This window comes from Trachemys scripta, chromosome 5 (genome assembly GCF_013100865.1).
Source record: "Trachemys scripta elegans isolate TJP31775 chromosome 5, CAS_Tse_1.0, whole genome shotgun sequence".
Classification (NCBI taxonomy): domain Eukaryota; kingdom Metazoa; phylum Chordata; order Testudines; family Emydidae; genus Trachemys; species Trachemys scripta.
Genome location: NC_048302.1, coordinates 30,812,447 through 30,830,134, shown reverse-complemented (window position 1 = coordinate 30,830,134; position 17,688 = coordinate 30,812,447). Strand labels below are relative to the sequence as shown.

General features: G+C 44.6%; 1 protein-coding gene across 2 annotated transcripts in view; it reads left to right on the top strand.

Moving 5' to 3' along the window:
- Window positions 1-1,181: 1,181 nt before the first annotated feature.
- Window positions 1,182-17,688, top strand: part of PAPSS1 (3'-phosphoadenosine 5'-phosphosulfate synthase 1) — an 81,313-nt gene continuing 64,806 nt past the window's right edge. The window contains exons 1-2 of one of the 2 annotated variants that reach the window (XM_034771936.1): window positions 1,182-1,432; window positions 10,595-10,709. In XM_034771936.1, coding sequence (XP_034627827.1) covers window positions 1,373-1,432; window positions 10,595-10,709 — 175 coding nt within the window. In that variant the 5' untranslated portion in view covers window positions 1,182-1,372. Of the gene's footprint in view, window positions 1,433-1,502; window positions 1,645-10,594; window positions 10,710-17,688 lie in introns of those variants that run through there. The other variant, XM_034771937.1, reaches the window with a different exon arrangement.

The window sequence follows — 17,688 nt, the reverse complement described above, 5'->3', positions numbered from 1 at the left end:
GCATCAGTGAGGAATCAGTGCCCTCAGATTCTCTACAACCCCAGCTTTTAATGGAATGTCAGATGATATCACAAATAAACTTTTTAAGATGCATTTTTAAAACATTTTTCTTCTTTTGGGCACAATCAAGATAGGGATGCTACTTTTGTAAATCAGTCTTAAGAGGCAAATGTGTGCCACAAATTCCTAACACTGCATTGGCACAATGCATTGCAAAATGATGGTGGTATATTAAAATATCATGCTGTCAGGATATAGCTTGCTGTCATTCTATAACCTGAGAACAATGCAGCAGAATCACACATTGTGCAGCAACAAAACGATGTTACAATGCACTGTGAGAAGGTGTCACAGTGTAATGTGACAATGGTGCAATGTGTCGTGACAAGTTTTCATCATGTCATGATGTAACATGGTGATGATGTGAAGCAACGTGTGTCAAAAAATCCTTGATGTGGTATGACAATGTTGTGGTTCAACAGTCGGGTGTTACGGCAGCATGTCTTCACTTCCCCTTTCTGCCTCTGGTTCCCTTCCCAGCTTTGTCTTGTCTATTTTGATTGTACATAGCTCAATGCAGGCCCTATCTCTTACTGGGTGCACGTACAGGGCCTTGCCCACACGGCCTTGATGGCTGTTGGCAGTACTGCAATACAACTTGTACAACTAAATCATTAAGCTGTGATGCTGTGTGCTGATGGGGAGACCCCATAACTGCTACACTGATCTGGCACAACCCCGTGCCGTGGTCCCAGTCTGGGCCCTGGTCACACCTGAGGCCAGGGACTTGGGGAGGATAAGGGGGCTGCTCCCTATGCAGGGATTTCTAGGCAGTCCCCCAAGCCAGGCTGCTTTGGGGGGAGGCTGGAGGGACCCAGCCAGCTGCCCCGGGGATGTGCGTGAGGCTGGGCCTGGGCTACCAGCAGCACATCAATCACCCATCGCACTCCCGCTCTCTGCCCCCGGGCCTGGCGCCTCCCACCGTCTCCCCCCCTGCCCGGCTCTAGGGGACAAAAGAGCAAAGGGCCGCGGGGCTAGAGCGGCAACACCGGAAGCGCCCAAACCCACCCCTGCCCTTCCCTTTCGTGTGTGTGCGTGGTACAGCCGGCTTCTCGCGCGTCACAATCGAGCGGCGCGCGCGCTCTCTACCCTGTGCGTAGCAGAAGGCTAGTGCGCGCGTGGCTGCTCCTCCCTTCTGCCGTATCGGCGATTCGGCGCGTGCCCGCCTCTTCCTCCCCAGCTGGCGCTCGCGCACGAGCAACTGAGAGCTCAGCGCGAGCCGGTAGCATTCGAAGAGTCTCTTCTCCACCACTCAGCCCCCACACTCCGTTTGGAAGCCCCCTCCTCCCTCGCGCGCGCCCTTCTCCTGGCGATGGAACGGCCTGGGAGTCAGAGCAAGAAAGTCAAGTTGAGCAACGCGGTGCAAAGCTGGGTGAGCGGCTTGGGGAGCTGCACCAGTAGCGCAGGGGCGGGGGGAGGAGGAAGAGAAATTGGGAAACTGGTGGCTCTCTGTCTGCCGCTGCTGATGTGGCATTGCTCATCTGTAGACCTAGTTGCTGAGCTCGAGAGAGGCAGTAGCAGCAGCAGCCTGTGTCCCCGGCTCGCGGTCCCCATTGCACAGGCTGGGTCTGCCCTTTGCAAAAGGTGAGGGGTGGCGAGGGAGGATGTGCGTGCCGTTTGCACTGGGGTGGGGGGTGTTTCGAGCGACGGTGACTTGAATCCTTGGTACTTGGATGGGATAGGGTGTGGTGGTGCAATCGGATTGTAAATGTCTCATTGAAACGTCAGAATCTCCCTACCCAGAGAATGTAAATGTTGCCTTAAAATGAATATACCCGTGAAAGTCTACCTCCCCCAGGCGAGTGAGACTAGGTACCAGCACATCTCTTCATTCCCTGGGGCTTTGCCTTCAGGGGTCGTTCTTTATGTTTTGAAAGTTGGGCTCGGGGGAAGAGGTAGGAAGGGAGGTTTGCACAGGAAAAAATGCAGATTTCAGGCTTTCACTCCTGTCTTTTGCACCTTGGTTCCTCTGCTTCAGATATGTTGGAAGAGGGAAAGGTGAAGGATTCAATGTACATCCATGCATGCATCCGACGAAGTGGGCATTCACCCACGAAAGCTTATGCTCCAATACATCTGTTAGTCTGAAAGGTGCCACAGGGCTCTCTGTTGCTTTTTACAGATCCAGACTAACACGGCTACCCTTCTGATACTTGAATCAATGTACAACGTAACCATTCATAAATCTGGGGCAGCTTAAGACTGAGGTTCTTTGTAATGTGGTGGCTAAATGGAAAACTGTCAAAATAAGATTTAAGCCAAACAACGAAAACTATGGTTCTTATTCATAGAGGTGTGGGCATATGGGCAGATCAATTTACAGTGCAGGCCAAAGTCTAGCAAACCAGGGAGAAAGAAGAAGCCTTCCCTGAGAACACTTATGTTATTTTTTGGTACAGTGTGTGAAAATGATTGGGAGTTTGAAAATAATTCTATATTTAAGCAGATGTTATTTGGAGAGATTGGCCTCTATTCCTTGCCATAATAAGTAATATTTTTTTACTATACCATTAATATTGTAGAAATAATCAAGCAACTAGTGTCGAAGTATTGCTCTGTAGTGTCCTACAAATTCCTTTTGGTAAGGAAACTTCAAAATTGAAAACTAGTAAGTCTTGATGTAGGACCACATGAATGTTAGATAGAACAGGTGGGATCTCTGTTCCTAAATTGTTTGATGTTCAACTCTTTCCTTCGGTATTATTTAGAGATAATACTGTTGGTCAGAACATGTGCCTGTAAGTTGTTTCCGTACTAACTTGTTGCATCAAATTGTTGGAAGTTCTTAATTCTGTGTCAAGAATGAGGAACACATGACATATATTTTTAATCTTTTGCTCTTAAACTGTTTATGTTCAGTTATTCTGGCTTCTAGTGTAGGAGAACCCTCTGATCCAAAATCATTGTTGTAATTGACTGCAACGGGTTAATGTAAGAATGAATTTTGTTCTTTGTCTTCACCTACACCTCTGTATACCGTGACCCGATATAACACGAATTTGGATATAACGCGGTAAAGCAGCACTCCGGGGGGGCGGGGCTGCGTGCTCCGGCGGATCAAAGCAAGTTCAATATAACGCGGTTTCACCTGCAACGCGGTAAGATTTTTTTTTTTTGGCTCCCGAGGACAGTGTTATATCTGGGTAGAGGTGTAGTATTTTATGAGGAGTCCTTGTGGCACTTTAGAGACTAACAAATTTATTTGGGCATAAGCTTTTGTGGGCTAAAACCCACTTCATCATAGTGGGTTTTAGCCCACAAAAGCTTATGCCAAATAAATTTGTTAGTCTCCAAGGTGCCACAAGCACCCTCATTGTTTTTGCTGATACGGACTAACACGGCTATCACTCTAAAACCTAGTATTTTATGACATTCTGGGCAGTGGCATTAAGGGAATACTGGTTAAAATCAAATATTTAAAACAAAACAAAACAAGTTACTAGCAACTCCATATGTTTTTAAAACATTAAAAAAAAAAAACCCAACCTACTGGTTACTGTTCCTGCTGGTGTTTTATTTACCTGAAAAGATATGTAAGGCTAATCACTCTTATCTTTGTTTTATAGACAGTTTCACTTTTTCCTGGGTCAGTTCATTGCCCGAGTTATAAACATTGCTGGGGATGTTTTTGTTTTGGTCTCATCTGGAATTTTAACACTGTCCTCCCCCATCTCTGTGGTTTTAGGGTTGTATAAAGTCACTTGCTTACCAAATCTAAATTGTCAGGGGCAAATTTACCTCAGCCATGTCACTTAATTTTAGCAATGTTTTTATTCATTAAAACAGCTAATATTAATAGTCCAAGTTCATTGTTGAGTTTTCTCTAGTACTGTGTAATAATTAACTGTGGTGATGTGACTAACCTGCAAAGGTAAAGTAGCAAATGCTATTAACTTCACCAATATGTGCTGGATGTTCCCCTAAGCCAAGTTATTGTGGAAGTCAGCATGATACTTAAAAACATACTTGTTTCTTTAAGGTCCTACTACGTTCATCAATCTCCTATATTGATATGATGACCAATTGTGCAGTGTGCCACAGAGGTGGGAAGCTTCCCAGAGCATGGGCTCCAGTTCAAGCCTGAAGGCAGTTAAACAGCCCCTTATTCCAAGCTCCATGAGCCCAAGTCAACTGTTACAGTGTAGATGTGGCCTGTAATTGCAGTGTAGACCTGGCCTGGGATAACAATGGCTGAGGATAACATAAGCTTTCGTGGGCTAAAATCCACTTCATCAGATGCACGGAGTGGAAGAAAACAGTAGGCAGGTATATCTACACAGTACATGAAAAGATGGGAGTTACCTTACCAACTGGGGGGTCAGTGCTAATGAGACAATTCAATTAAAGTGGAGTTGGGCTAGTTTCAACAGACTCCAATGAGAAACTACAGAATTGGAATTAATTTGCCAGACTGGACACCATCAAATTAGGACTGAATAAAGACTGGGAGTGGATGGGTCATGACAAAAACTAATTTCCCCATACTAATTTCCCCCTACTGTTACTCACACCTTCTTGTCAGTTGTTTGAAATGGGCCATCCTGTTTACATTGGCCTCATTACCACTACAAAAGTGATTTTTCCTCCCTTGGTATTCTACTGTTGAGAATAGCCCACTTCCACTTTAATTGAATTGTCTCGTTAGCACTGACCCCCCACTTGGTAAGGGAACTCCCATCTTTTCATGTACTGTGTAGATATACCTGCCTACTGTTTTCTTCCACTCCATGCATCTGATGAAGTGGGTTTTAGCCCACAAAAGCTTATGGCCAAATAAATTTGTTAGTCTCTAAGATGCCACAAGTACTCCTCATTGTTTTTGCTGATACAGACTAACACGGCTGCTACTCTGAAACCTGTGTTGAAGTTGTTGTTCATTCACTTTAATCGGCTGCTGTCATGGGCTTCCGAAGGGAAACTCTTGTAGATTCTAAATCTCAGTTGGACCTGCAGAAGTATTCATGGTTGGTACCCAGCAAGCTGTAGCCCAGGGCCTGGTCCAAGAGTAGCCAATGTGTAGAATTCAACCTTAGGAGAGAGCAACCCTGACACCTATCTTGGGGTATACTTCTTGGGGTCTCACGGAGGAACGGCAGTACATAAGCCCAGTAACAGTGGCAGTGTTGCATTTATGGCCTTTAGGCGATTAAAAATCTTATAGTATAAAGGTGCTGCTGAATTTGGCCAACAAGAATGGCTCATTTATATAAAGCTAAGTATATTCCTTCAGTGTTGATTCACATCTGTAGATAAACCTTATTATATTGGCACCATTCATTTTGATATACATATCAAATGCTTTCTCAGCATTTATATTATAAAATATAAATCCCTGAATAAATTAACTATTCACTTCTTCAGACTGAAATTAGACGTACATAAACTTATTGCCAGGAAACACTGTCTTCAAGTAGAACCAAAAAAACTGACTGTCTTTAGAATTTGTGTACTTATTATTTTAGCACTTTTTGGTCTTTTTGCAACCCTTCAGACTATAATTTGAAATTTTACATTTAAAATCAACTTAATATTTTGGAAAACTGCACATTTTGAGTGATTGTTAATTTTTCATAACATTTAAGTGTGATATGCAAAATTAAAAATATTGCATATTGCGGATTGGTGCAACACTAATATTGATTTGCGTAACTTTTAGATTCCAAAAGTAGGATTTCCAAAAGCACCCAAGTGACTTAAGAACACAAGTCTTATTGAACTTCAGTGACTTACAAGCTTTAGAAAATCCCACTTTAAATAAATAATGTGTAAGTGTTATGAGTATGTTTACCTAAGATAGTAAGTGTATGTTACATGCTTCTCTGAGACTTTTTCCTTACAAAAGAAAATTATTTTGAAGTATTCAGACTGGGATGTCCTTGTTTTATCGTCCTTGTAATGAAGGAATGTAATATTTCCAGGTTGTTTATAGATATTTTTGTATCAATGGTATATAAACATTTTTTGGAAAATCAGTATTTATAGTGTGGGTCTATTGGAACATTTACTCTTTCACAAGTGAATGGCTTATTTCTGTTAAACGCGACTGGGTGGGCAGGACTGAATGGATACTCTTGTTCTCCTCTACTGCAGTGCCAGCTGTTCCAAATACATATTTTTTTCTTCTTTGAAATCAGGAAGTGAGTCTAGCCAATCAGAGTATCTCCAATTTATTATATGTACCTGAACTAGTTTGTTTCTTGAATCTATTCCAAAGTTGTCTGGCTACTGAATTAATACATTGGTTGTAGCTTTATAAAAGCCTCCTTGTTAACTTCTGCAGGCAGATAGAGCAAGAATTGGGAAACCCGCTTGCTTACTTTTCAAGTGGGAATCTTACATGGAAACTGAAGAAGTCTGAACCATTAGTTAGTGTGAAATTCAAACTTTCATTTGACAAAAATTCAACGGTGCATTGGTGCACTATTATTATCTTTAATTAGAAAGAACAACAGCCCTAGTGTTCCTGCGGCTGCTCTTAGTTTTGCTAGCACAGTAAGATTGACTGGACGCTTTTGCATTTCAGTGCAACCCTATGGGCAGCATTAAAACTGGCAGGAATCTTGACAGTTTTGCTCAACTTTCCCAAGCAGCTGATCCTAAGCCCTAGAGCTGTTGCTGTGGATCAGGCTGGTAGTCATTGCCTCACATCTTACTCCCCTGTCTTTTTTTGTGCTGTTACTAGCTGGTTGGTTTATTCCTCTGACTCATATGATTGGTAAATTTCTGGAGCCCTGAGGTCAGCTGGAAAACATGCCCACAGAATTATTGAAAAACCTTTTTGTTCTGGTGATATTTAAATCTCCCAAGTGTTCAGATGTTGAAAATTCGTCACCAAAAATCAAGCTGAACACAGAGGTCTATGTCAGCTCTCCCAACCCTTCCCTTTTCCAGCCAAAAATGCTAGAGAATCATAGTTTGTCAAACATAATGCAACATGCCCAAGTATAGACTGCAAAATAAACAAGCCAAGGTTAAGATGTGGTACAGAAAGGGAGGTAATTTTCCATTATTTAGGGCAATGGTGCTAGAGCTACTGAGGCTACTGTGAATCATTCACTATCAATAATCCTGTTTTCTGTAGCACCGGCTGCACAATTTGGTGGTAGGCTGTCTACACTAGGAAAATTTGTATTGCATCAAAACCGGCTTAATTTCCCAATTATGTTCAATTGAGAACAAATTAACAAAGTCATTAAATCTTAGGGCAACACTGTATTAAAAGCTGCTCTCAAGAGATTTAGTCCAGATTCAGCTCTCATATGGAGTTATGTGGGTTTTGTCATTTACTTGAGAAGGAATAGTATTGAGCCCTTTGGTTTTAAAGGTGAACTGCAAAATGAAAAATGAGTTGTGTTGTTAGGAAAGGGATGTATTCTGGGATTCATAACCTTTGGAACCTTTTTATGGTTTCCTGACTCATAGGTGCCACCCGGTAGGTTTTTGACACTGAAAGTACACCCACAGAGCCTGCTGGCTGCTGTGCTGGGTGTGTGTGTGTGTCTCTTCTCCACTCCCTCAGCTTTCTGCTTGTGGAGTGTCTCTGCTAATTTATCCTTGGCCAGACTCTGATTCTGAGTCTTCCTCCCTAGCGCATGACTCCACCGCCTCTTTCTGCTGCAGCTCACAGTTCTTTCAAGCAGCAGCAGAATGATAATGACCTGATCTTTGTCACTTTCATTGCTGCCTACAGCTTTCTCTAGAACACCAGTGAAAACTGATATGACTTCTGCTGCTGCAGCTTGGGAGAGCCAGCAGCAGAAGCACTGGAATAGTGTGCCCTGGGTTTTTGTTTTGAAAGGTATTTTTGAGTGTGTTGGGGGATAGGGGAAAGCGAGAATGAGGATGGCATTGTGTGTACCACTGGAAATAGTGATAATGAATGAATGAATAAATGCTTCTTTTAATAGATTAAACGGGGTCTTTCTGTACATACAACTGAGGGAAAATATTAATTTTTTTTTAATAATTCAGGTTATTGTTAAAGAAGGTGCTTGTGTGTTGCTTCCCACTCGTCCCCCTCCTCCCCCAAGCTGAGACTGTGCGAGATGTATGTAGCAGGGGAATAAGGTTTCCCATGCCATTGAAGATATCTGAAGCAAAAGTTAGGCCTTGTCTATACTACCGCGATAAGTCAACATAAGTTATGCTACTCCAGTTATGTGAATAACGTAACTGAAGTTGACATAGCTTAGGTTGACTTATAATGGTATCTACACCACGCTGTGTCGACGGGAGACACTCTCCCGCTGACTTACCTTATGCTTCTCGGCAAGGTGGAGGATAGAAGTCAATGGGAGAGCGCTATGCCATGGACTTAGCTTGTTTTCACCAGACCTGCTAAATTGACACCCGCTGCATCGATCACAGCAGTGCCGATCTACCGGTAAGTGTAGACATGGCCTAAGAGCGAAGTGGTCATGAACATACTAAATGTGGATGGTTGGTATTTTCCCATTATTGTTTCTGCAGTGCACATTTTTAGTATTCTGTATCATATCTCTGAACTTCTCCTAATTAAGCATCTCACTTTGGACTCCAAACTACCTGTCCTCCATAAACCTCACTTTAAAACTAACAAATTGCTGAATCCAGAAAGTGAATTTAGTAGTGTCAGTGTGTTTAATTAAGCAAATTCAGCATTTTTTGAGAATCCTTTTCTAAGGTGCTTTGTGTTTTTGTTTTTCCCCTTTATTGTCATATCTCTTATGATCTGTTGTCTAATTACCTAATTTAGGCCTCAATCTTGCAGTGATTCACGTGAGCAGTCCTCTACGCCCACTGTGAAATCCCACTGAATTTAAGGGACCGCCCATGCTGATCACTCTGCTGGTTTAGGGCCTTAGATTGTAAGGTCACCATGGCAGGAATGTCTTCTTTTCCGACTAGATTGTGTCGCACATGCTTACAGTGCGATATAAGTAGGCTATTTATATTATAAAATAATTCTTTATAAAGGGCCTTGGCCAAAGCTATTAACCCTTCTCCCCGTAATCCTTTCTCATCAACAAATGATGTCCTGGACAGATGGAAAATATATTAGGAAAGTGTATTGATCCACACACCTGCTGACAACTGTCCAGAGCTGTGTGATCTGGTAAACCGCCTGGCTGCAGACCTAGGGGAAAACACTGATCCTCTGTCACTTGAGGAAGTACGAAAGGCCTTCCCAAAGTAGCAGAATGGAAGTGCTGCTGAACCTGATGGTATTCCATCTGAGCTACTCAAAAGTGCCTTGGAATCAATGAGCATCGGCTTGCATCGACTGTGCTTAAAAGTGCGGGCATCAGACAAATTGCCACCAGAATGGAAAGTTGGCATCATAGTGTCCCTGTACAAGGGCTAAGAATCTCGCACCGAGTCTGGCAACTGTAGGCTGATCTCATTGTTATCAGTGCCTGGAAAGGTCTTTGGCCTCATTCTGTTTAGTAGGATGCAGCTGCTCCATGACAGACATTGTCATCCACAGAAATCAGGTTTCACCTGATTGACACTGGAAGCTGTCCCTATCCTCCGGCTCCTGGCTGAGCTATGCTGAGAATTTAACCTCCTGCTTCACATGGCATTTATTGGTATCAAAGCAGTGTTCAGTTTGGTTGACAGGTCAGCACTTGGGCTCAGACTGAAAGGAGTTGGCATTCTAGATGTTTTGCTAAGCCTGGCACGCAATCTTCACACCAGTACTAGTGTGAGGAGTGCCCTTTGATTCATCGCTTTTGCTGCGTTTTAACACAATCTCAGGTGTGCAGCAGGGATGCATTCTAACCCTAGCACTTTTCTGTTGAGCAGCTGACTGGATATTAGGGCTTGCCGCTCCATGTGTTGAGGCTGGCCAAGAAGTGTCCACAAATCAAGACTATGCCACTGACATTGTCTTGCTTGTGGTGAAGGCAGAGAATTTCAGCCCTCCCCTTCAAAGTCTCCAAGACACCACCAGCACTTTGGGGTTGACTGTCTTATGGCAGAAGACCATATAGCTATAAGACCATAGGCAAAGTGCTACATTTAGGTTGGAATGATAGTGGAAGGCATGCTAGAGGTTGGAAGAAGATTTACCTAAAGGCAGGGTGGTCTAGATGTTTGAGTGCAAAACTGGAAATCAGACCACATGTGCACAGTTTGCAGGGGAAAGGACCCTTTTTGCGGTTTTTAGAAAGGAGCCAAGATTAAGCCTTATAATGGGAACCTTGTTACAATCCTGTGAGAATAGTTTCTTCTTAATCTAAAGAATATATAGTTCTGCTGAAAAAAATCTAACTGGCTTTCTAATTACCTAAATAAGGGTGTTTTAGTGTCTGACCTCATATTTTTAGCCAGTCAAATTTGCATGCAATAATTGACTAGCCCAGCTATCTGTATGGTGGAAAGTGGGGAGTTCAATGTATGTAGTCCACACAGGTCTGTTTAACTTCCTTTGTGCCCTTTGTCTTTATGCAGCTGAGGATCGATTTAATGTTATCTTTGCTTTTATTAGTTTGACTGTCATTCATGCATACAAAGGGAGACTAACTTAACCTAATAACTATCCTATCTACAGGGAATGCAGAGAGCTACCAACGTCACTTATCAAGCCCATCATGTCAGCAGGAGCAAGAGAGGCCAAGTGGTGGGGACGAGAGGTGGCTTTCGCGGCTGCACAGTCTGGTTAACAGGTACAGTCAAACCCTGTGCATGGATTTATGAAGCTTTTCTTCATTTTTGTTTGCCCATTCTATCTTCTCTTTTTCTTCTTTTCAGCTTTTTCTTGCTAAATGTGGGTCTGAGGCTTAGATTAAAACAAAGGGCTACTGCTAGTTTATTGACTTCACAGTCATAGAGTAGGGAAAGGTTTGCTTGTGTCCTAGAGAGAGCTGAGTGTTTCCTGTAAAAGGAGATATTCAGTCCTTTTTTTTTTTTTTTTAAAGAGAGATTCTTGGAAGGGAAGTGTTCTGTAGAATCACAGGTCTCATAAAATACAAAAAGTTTGTGTAGGAGAGCAAATGTTTCTCTATAAATCTGTGTAGTGGGATCCCGGTCAGGCTTGCAGGAAATTACTGTAGGACAGACTGTAAAATGGTCTTTCTGCTTTTAACATGATTTTGAGTAGGCCGAATATCAGCTTACATTTGTGTAAATAAGACAGCATCATGTCAGGATCAAGCACTTTCTTCACAATATCATTTTAAATGGCACCGTTGAATCATTCTTTTTCACTTTTGTAATGTCCTTTTTAATGTTTTTTTCAAGATTTTTCCTTTACTCTGGCTTTGGATTTCTGTCTCTCTTAACTGAATCAGTATTTTTTTTTTTTTTTTATCAGACTCATTATTAAAGCAGCATATTACCTGTGCTGCTGGGGCATTTTCTACAGCAGAGTTGAACTATGTGTAAATTAACCCATTGTACTGCAGTGGTTTAAACCCAAATGGATCATTGTTTATACCCCTACATATTTGCTTTATGTCCACACTTAATACTGTTTTAAACTGCTTCAGTTGCAGATTTGTCTAGGTACCTAATCCTATCCCTCACTTCTCAGCACAACTCCCAGAAGCGGTGCATTATGGGAGTTTTAAAAGGCTACCAGTATATTACAACACTCTTGTGGGAATGTTGGACCATATCAGGGAATTTCTGTATTAGGACCATAAAATGTATGTGTATAACAGGTCTGAGGCGATGAGAGACGAGGGGTAAGATTGAATTCCCCACAGCTTAAACTCCAAGGTATTGGTAACAGAATAGGCCTCTTGCTTTCTCATTTCTGTGTCTCTCCCTCTCTCTGAGAAACATGCAAGGCCAAACTGCTAATTGTGTTAACACATCCTAAGACAGAAAGTCTGTTCTCAAAGAGTGATAAGGCTTTGCAAAAACAACTGTAATTGTTCTTCAAAACAGAACACAGCTTCCCACTCTTGGTAACTTTTAACTTGTTTGCTATGTATGTTAAAGTTTAAGTAGATTTGAAACATCCTGAGAGTTGTTTAGAAGTTAAGAGATAGTGAAGTAATAAGTGATAAATGTATGTTAAAATAGAGGATGTATGTGGATGGATGCTTGATTTAGATAAAGGATGAATGGTCAGGGAAGTGCCAGCCTAAGAATTACAACTTCAGTCTCAATTGGCCGAAGAATGCGCAGAGTGGAGATAAGCGGATGACCCCCAGAGAGCAAACCAGAATCCTCCCAAGGATGAAAGAACAAGATAAACACCTGACAGCCGTCATGGAGCCATCACTGCTGTGCCATCTGCATGATGGATTTATCATTTCAAACATGAGAACAGTGAGTGATTAACACTTCAAATGCAGTAACAGCATGATGAAGCAATTCCCACAGACTGCCATAGGAATAAAATCCTATAAAAACAGACTCTAAAGACTGAAAACTTTGAGTTGGGTTCTGCAATCACCCTCCATGAGCATCGGATGCGCATCTGACAAGGACTCGGCTCCACCCTCGTGTGCAGGCTACCTGGCCAGTACTCTGCCATGAGCAACCTCTAGGCTGGTAACTATAAAAATGCCGAACTTGTATGAATGAGTTTGTGAATGAATAAGGAATGGTAGTGAAATAATATTGAATTTCATATCCTGATTTCTTGCTCTTTATCTGTATTTATAATAAACCTGGCATTTTGCCTCATCCCTCTTATAAGATCCTGTTGGTATTATTTTATTAGTGTAACAGGAGGACTAGTTGAACAATTTCAGCTAGACAGCATTAACGCTGGCACTAAATCCAGCTGCAAATATAACCTGGTGCAGTATCCAGCACCCTGTTAACTCTCAAGAAGCTCCACTTATCATTGCTGTGGGAACTGCACTGGTTGCCCATTGGATTTAGAGTGAAGTTCAAGGTGTTGGCTTTTGATCTATAAAGTCCTAAATGGCTTGGCTTGGTTCCTGCCTAATTATGGTATGGAGAGAGGTGGGCTCTCGGTTCCACAGCTGCAATCAGCTAAGGTCATTGAGCTCGATCTTCTGTTTAAAAATAAACATAAAGATGGAGAAGGCCCTGTCTACACTGGCAAGTTTGTGCGCAGTAAAGCAGGTTTGAGCGCTGTAACTCCCGAGGTGTACACACTGCCAAGCCACTTAGTGCGCAGAAACTGTGCAGATGCAACGCTCTAAACAAACCACCCCAATAAGAGAGTTTTCTGCGCCGGCTACAGCGCTGCAGTGCCAGTGTAGACACCATGGTGATTACAGCGCTGTGATTGGCCTCTGGGAGGTGTCCCACAATGCCTGTTCTCACCTCTCTGGCCATCGGTTTGAACTCTGCTACCCTGCCTTCAGGTGATGAACCGTCAGCCCCACTGCTTTGCAAATTTGCAAGTGCCCTTCCTGTTTGCTCGGTAATGCATGCAGGGGTCTCAGCACATCTTTCCAGGTGGCCATGCCGGCTCCACGCACTAGGCAATCCCCTGTTTGGAGCAATGCTGAGCTGCTGGACCTCATCGGCATTTGGGGAGAGGAGGCTGTGCAGTTACAGCTGCGCTCCAGCCATTGGAATTATGATACCTACGGACAGATTTCTAGATGCATGATAGAAAGGGGTCATGACCGGGACGCACTGCCGTGCAGAGTCAAAGTGAGGGAGCTGCTGAATGCCTACCACGAGGTGCGGGAGGCAAACAGCTGCTCCGGTACTGCGCCCACGAGCTGCCGGTTCTAAAAAGAGCTGGATGTGATACTCGGCGACCCCCCCCCCCCACTGCGAAGGACCCTGTGGCTATTTCGTTGGCTCTTGTGCCAGTCAAGAGTGGACCGAGTCAGGAGGAGGAAATCTTGACGAAGAGGGGGAGGGGGACCCAGAGGCAGAGGATGGCTCTGAGGCCAGAAATGCATGCAGTCAGGAGCTCTTTTCTACTCCGGAGGAGCCTAGCCAGTCATAGCAGTCAGATCTGGGTGAAGCACAAACAGGAGACGGGGCCCCTGGTAAGTGGCTCTGATTTTGGGAATTGCTGAAGCGAGTTGTTGGGGGCAGGAGGTTTGCAGAAAGCAGGCTTGTCTCCCACTCATGCCTAGTCTGAGCGGCGGAACAGGCTGTTGATTGACTCTCTCACTTCACAGGAATCTCCCTCAGAGATCTCCAGGAAACTCTCATGGGGATACTGGGCAATCTGCTGCCACAGATTCCTAGGCAGAGCTGCTTTGTTTCTTGCCCCATTAACGGTAACTTTCACATGTCACTTTGCCGTGACGGGTGGGGGGACCATTGCTGCACATAGGCTAGCTGCATAGGTGCCAGGGCGGTAGCTGCAGGCTTGGAGAAGACCCTCCCTTGATTCCCCCCTCACCGTCAGCAGCGAGATATCTTACATAATGGTCACCTCCTGTGGAAAGTGTGGGGACAGGAATGATTATCAGGCCCACCCTACAGTGCTGGCTCTCCCTAAGTGCCCAGGAGCCACGTGCCCAGTGTACCGCAGGGTCTGGGAACAGTGATTTACCCTGGCCCTGCAGCTACGCACCATTTTGAGGGTTTTGTGGCTCATGTATGCTTGCCTGGGGTCAGCCAGTTAGTGACAGGTGTGTGAGTACTGGCTGTGTTTTAAAGCACTGAAACAGTGTCTGTGTTGCAAACAATACTGCTTCTGTAAAATGTTGCATTTAAACTTCTCAGAGAACACTTTGGGAGCACAGCCTCCCTCTTTGTTATCGGCGGCAGAATGGCTGTGCAGGGGCCAAGAAGAACTAAGGAGGACTTTATGCGTGAGGTTATGATGCACTCGGCCGCCAAGAAAAAAGAATGGAAGGAGTGGCGGGACAGCGAGAAGAGGGACCGAAAGGAGAAAGCGACACACCAGAAAGAAGCCACAGAGCGGCTCTTAACAGTTATGGGGCGCCAAGCGGACACGCTCCAGGCGATACTAGCTCTTCAAACCGAGCAGTTCCACGCCTGCCCTCCCTTGCAGCTTCTGTCCCAAAACTCTTTCCCATGCTTCCCCCCCCTCCCCCCACACACGCACGCGCACACACACACCACCAACACACTGTTATCAACCTCCTGGCTCCACACTCTACTCGCAGCATTCCACTCCTCCCAGTCCACCACTGTGAACTTCCACTACCCACTGCACTCAACACCCATCCCTCTGCAGTTTGGCCCTGCTGAAGTCCAGCACCTGCTGCATTGTACTCCAAAGGAGAAGGTTGAGTATGATCCCTGGACATACACAAATCTGTAGCTGTCCCGGGACCCCTCCTCCTCTTGAGACCTTCCCTTCCCCCATCACCTCCCTGCTGATGATTTTCGTTTGACTCTCTCCTCCGGTTGTTGTCTTTCAATAAAAGAATTGTGTTGGTTTAAAAGCAATCTTTATTCTATTAAGTGAAAGCAAAAAGAGCCCTGCAAAGCAACATACAATTATGTTAAGGTCCCTTCTTGCATCATGTGCTCCAATCACCTCCTAGCATTACAAGCACTGCAATCCTGAGCATAGCAACAAATATTAGAGGCTTTCAGCTTCAACTTGCTGCCTCAAAGCATCCCTGATCCCTATGGCCCCGTGCTGTGCCCTTCTAGTAGCCCTGGCTGTTCAAACTCAGCCTCCAGCTGCTGAGCCTCTGCGGTCCAGCCCTGAGTGAAGCTTTCACCCTTCCCTTCACATATATTCTGGAGCGTACAGCACGCGGCTATAAGCATAGGAATATTGTCATCGGCCATGTCCAGCTTTACATACAGGCATCGCCAGCGGGCTTTTAAATGGCCAAATGCACACTCTACAGTCATTCTGCACTTGCTCAGTCTTTTGTTGAACTGCTCCTTGCTGCTGTCAAGTTGCTCTGTGTACGGCTTCATGAGCCATGGCATTAAGGGGTAGGGGGTGTCTCCCAGGATCACAATGGGCATTTTGACTTCCCCTATAGTGATCTTCTGGTCAGGGAAGAAAGCCCTTCCTTGCAGCTTCTTGAACAGGCCAGTGTTCCGAAAGATGCGTGTGTCATGCACCTTTCCGGACCAGCCTGCATTAATGTCTGTGAAATGCCCACGGTGATCCACAAGCGCTTGGAGAACCATTGAGAAATACCCCTTGCGATTAATGTACTCAGTGGCTAGGTGGTTTGGTGCCAGAATTGGAATGTACATGCCATCGATCGCCCCTCCACAGTTAGGGAAGCCCATTTGTGCAAAGCCATCCACAATGTCACACACGTTGCCCGGAATTGCGGTCTTTTGGAGCAGGATGCGATTAATGGCCCTGCACGCTTCTATCAACACGACTCCCAACAGTTGACTTTCCCACTCCGAATTGGTTAGCGACCGATTGGTAGCAATCTGGAGTAGCCAGCTTCCACAGTGCAATCACCACACGCTTCTCCACCGGCAGGGCATTTCTCATTCTCATATCCTTGCGCCGCGGGGCTGGGGCAAGCTCATCACACAGTCCCATGAATGTGGTTTTTCTCATGCGAAAGTTCTGCAGCCACTGCTCATCGTCTCAGACATGCATCACGATGTGATCCCATCACTCTGTGCTTGTTTCCTGAGCCCAAAAGCAGTGTTCCACTGTGGTCAGCACCTCCACGAATGCAACAAGTAATCTCGTGTCGTAGCTAGTATGTGTGGCGAGATCAATGTCACACTCCTCTTGTCTTTGTAGTTTAAGGAATAACTCTACCCCTACTTGTGGCATGTTGGTCAGTGTGAGCAGCATACTAGTCAACAGCTTGGGATCCATTCCTGCAGCCTGAAAGAGGTAGGGCAGGGTGTGCAGTACACAAACCATTGAAAGATGGCGCCAAATGCGGACGGAAGCACAGAGATTGCTGCGATGCAAAGCAATGCATCACGGGGCATTGGGACAGAACCCAGGGTGCCCCGCAATCCCTTCTGCCTTCCCCCAAGTCTTAGTGGCAAAAGAGAAAGAGGTGCTTTGTGGGATAGCTGCCCAGAGTGCACCGCTCCGAATAGCGCTGCAAGTGTGAGCACGCTATTGCGCGGGCAGCTGTCAGTGTGAACACACAACAGCAGTTTTCCTTTGGTGCTCTCTGAGCGGCGCTGTAACTGCTGGTGCTGTAACTTTGCAAGTGTAGACTTACCCGGAGTGGGAGGAGGCTACTGGCAAAGCATTGTCTGTCAGGGCCCTTTTCCTTTGGTATATTCTCACCCCCACATCTCTCAGCGCCAAGACAGCTTGAATCTATAGGCGTTCCAGGTGCAATGCAAAGCCCATCTGTTTGAATGGGCATTGGCTGAGTGCTGACCCAGTGGGATTTCTGTTTAGTGTGAAAATGCAGTCATGGTTTTAAGCTGTAGTGGTCAGATGACCAGGGATAAAAGAAATTGTGGGAGGAAGGAGAGGTGCTGCTTCTTTGGATGACTGTATTTCCTAACTCCTGTGGTGGTTGGTTATTTTAATTAATTAATTAAAATAAATATATATATCAATGTTACCTTGAGCTTTAAATGAACTCTCTGATGTGGAGTTCTTAAAGGCTGAAATTGAAAAAAGTAAATAAAACAATAATTTACCCTACTTGCAAACAGTTTGGATCACTCTTGGGTGTGGACACAAGATGTGGCGTTATAGTTTTAGGGGGAACAAACTGTAGTTATCATGGGAAATTTCCCTAGCGTAAATAAAACTTGGGTGAAAGGTTTGATAATGACAAAGAAAAAAACATCAACCAAAGAGCCCAGTCA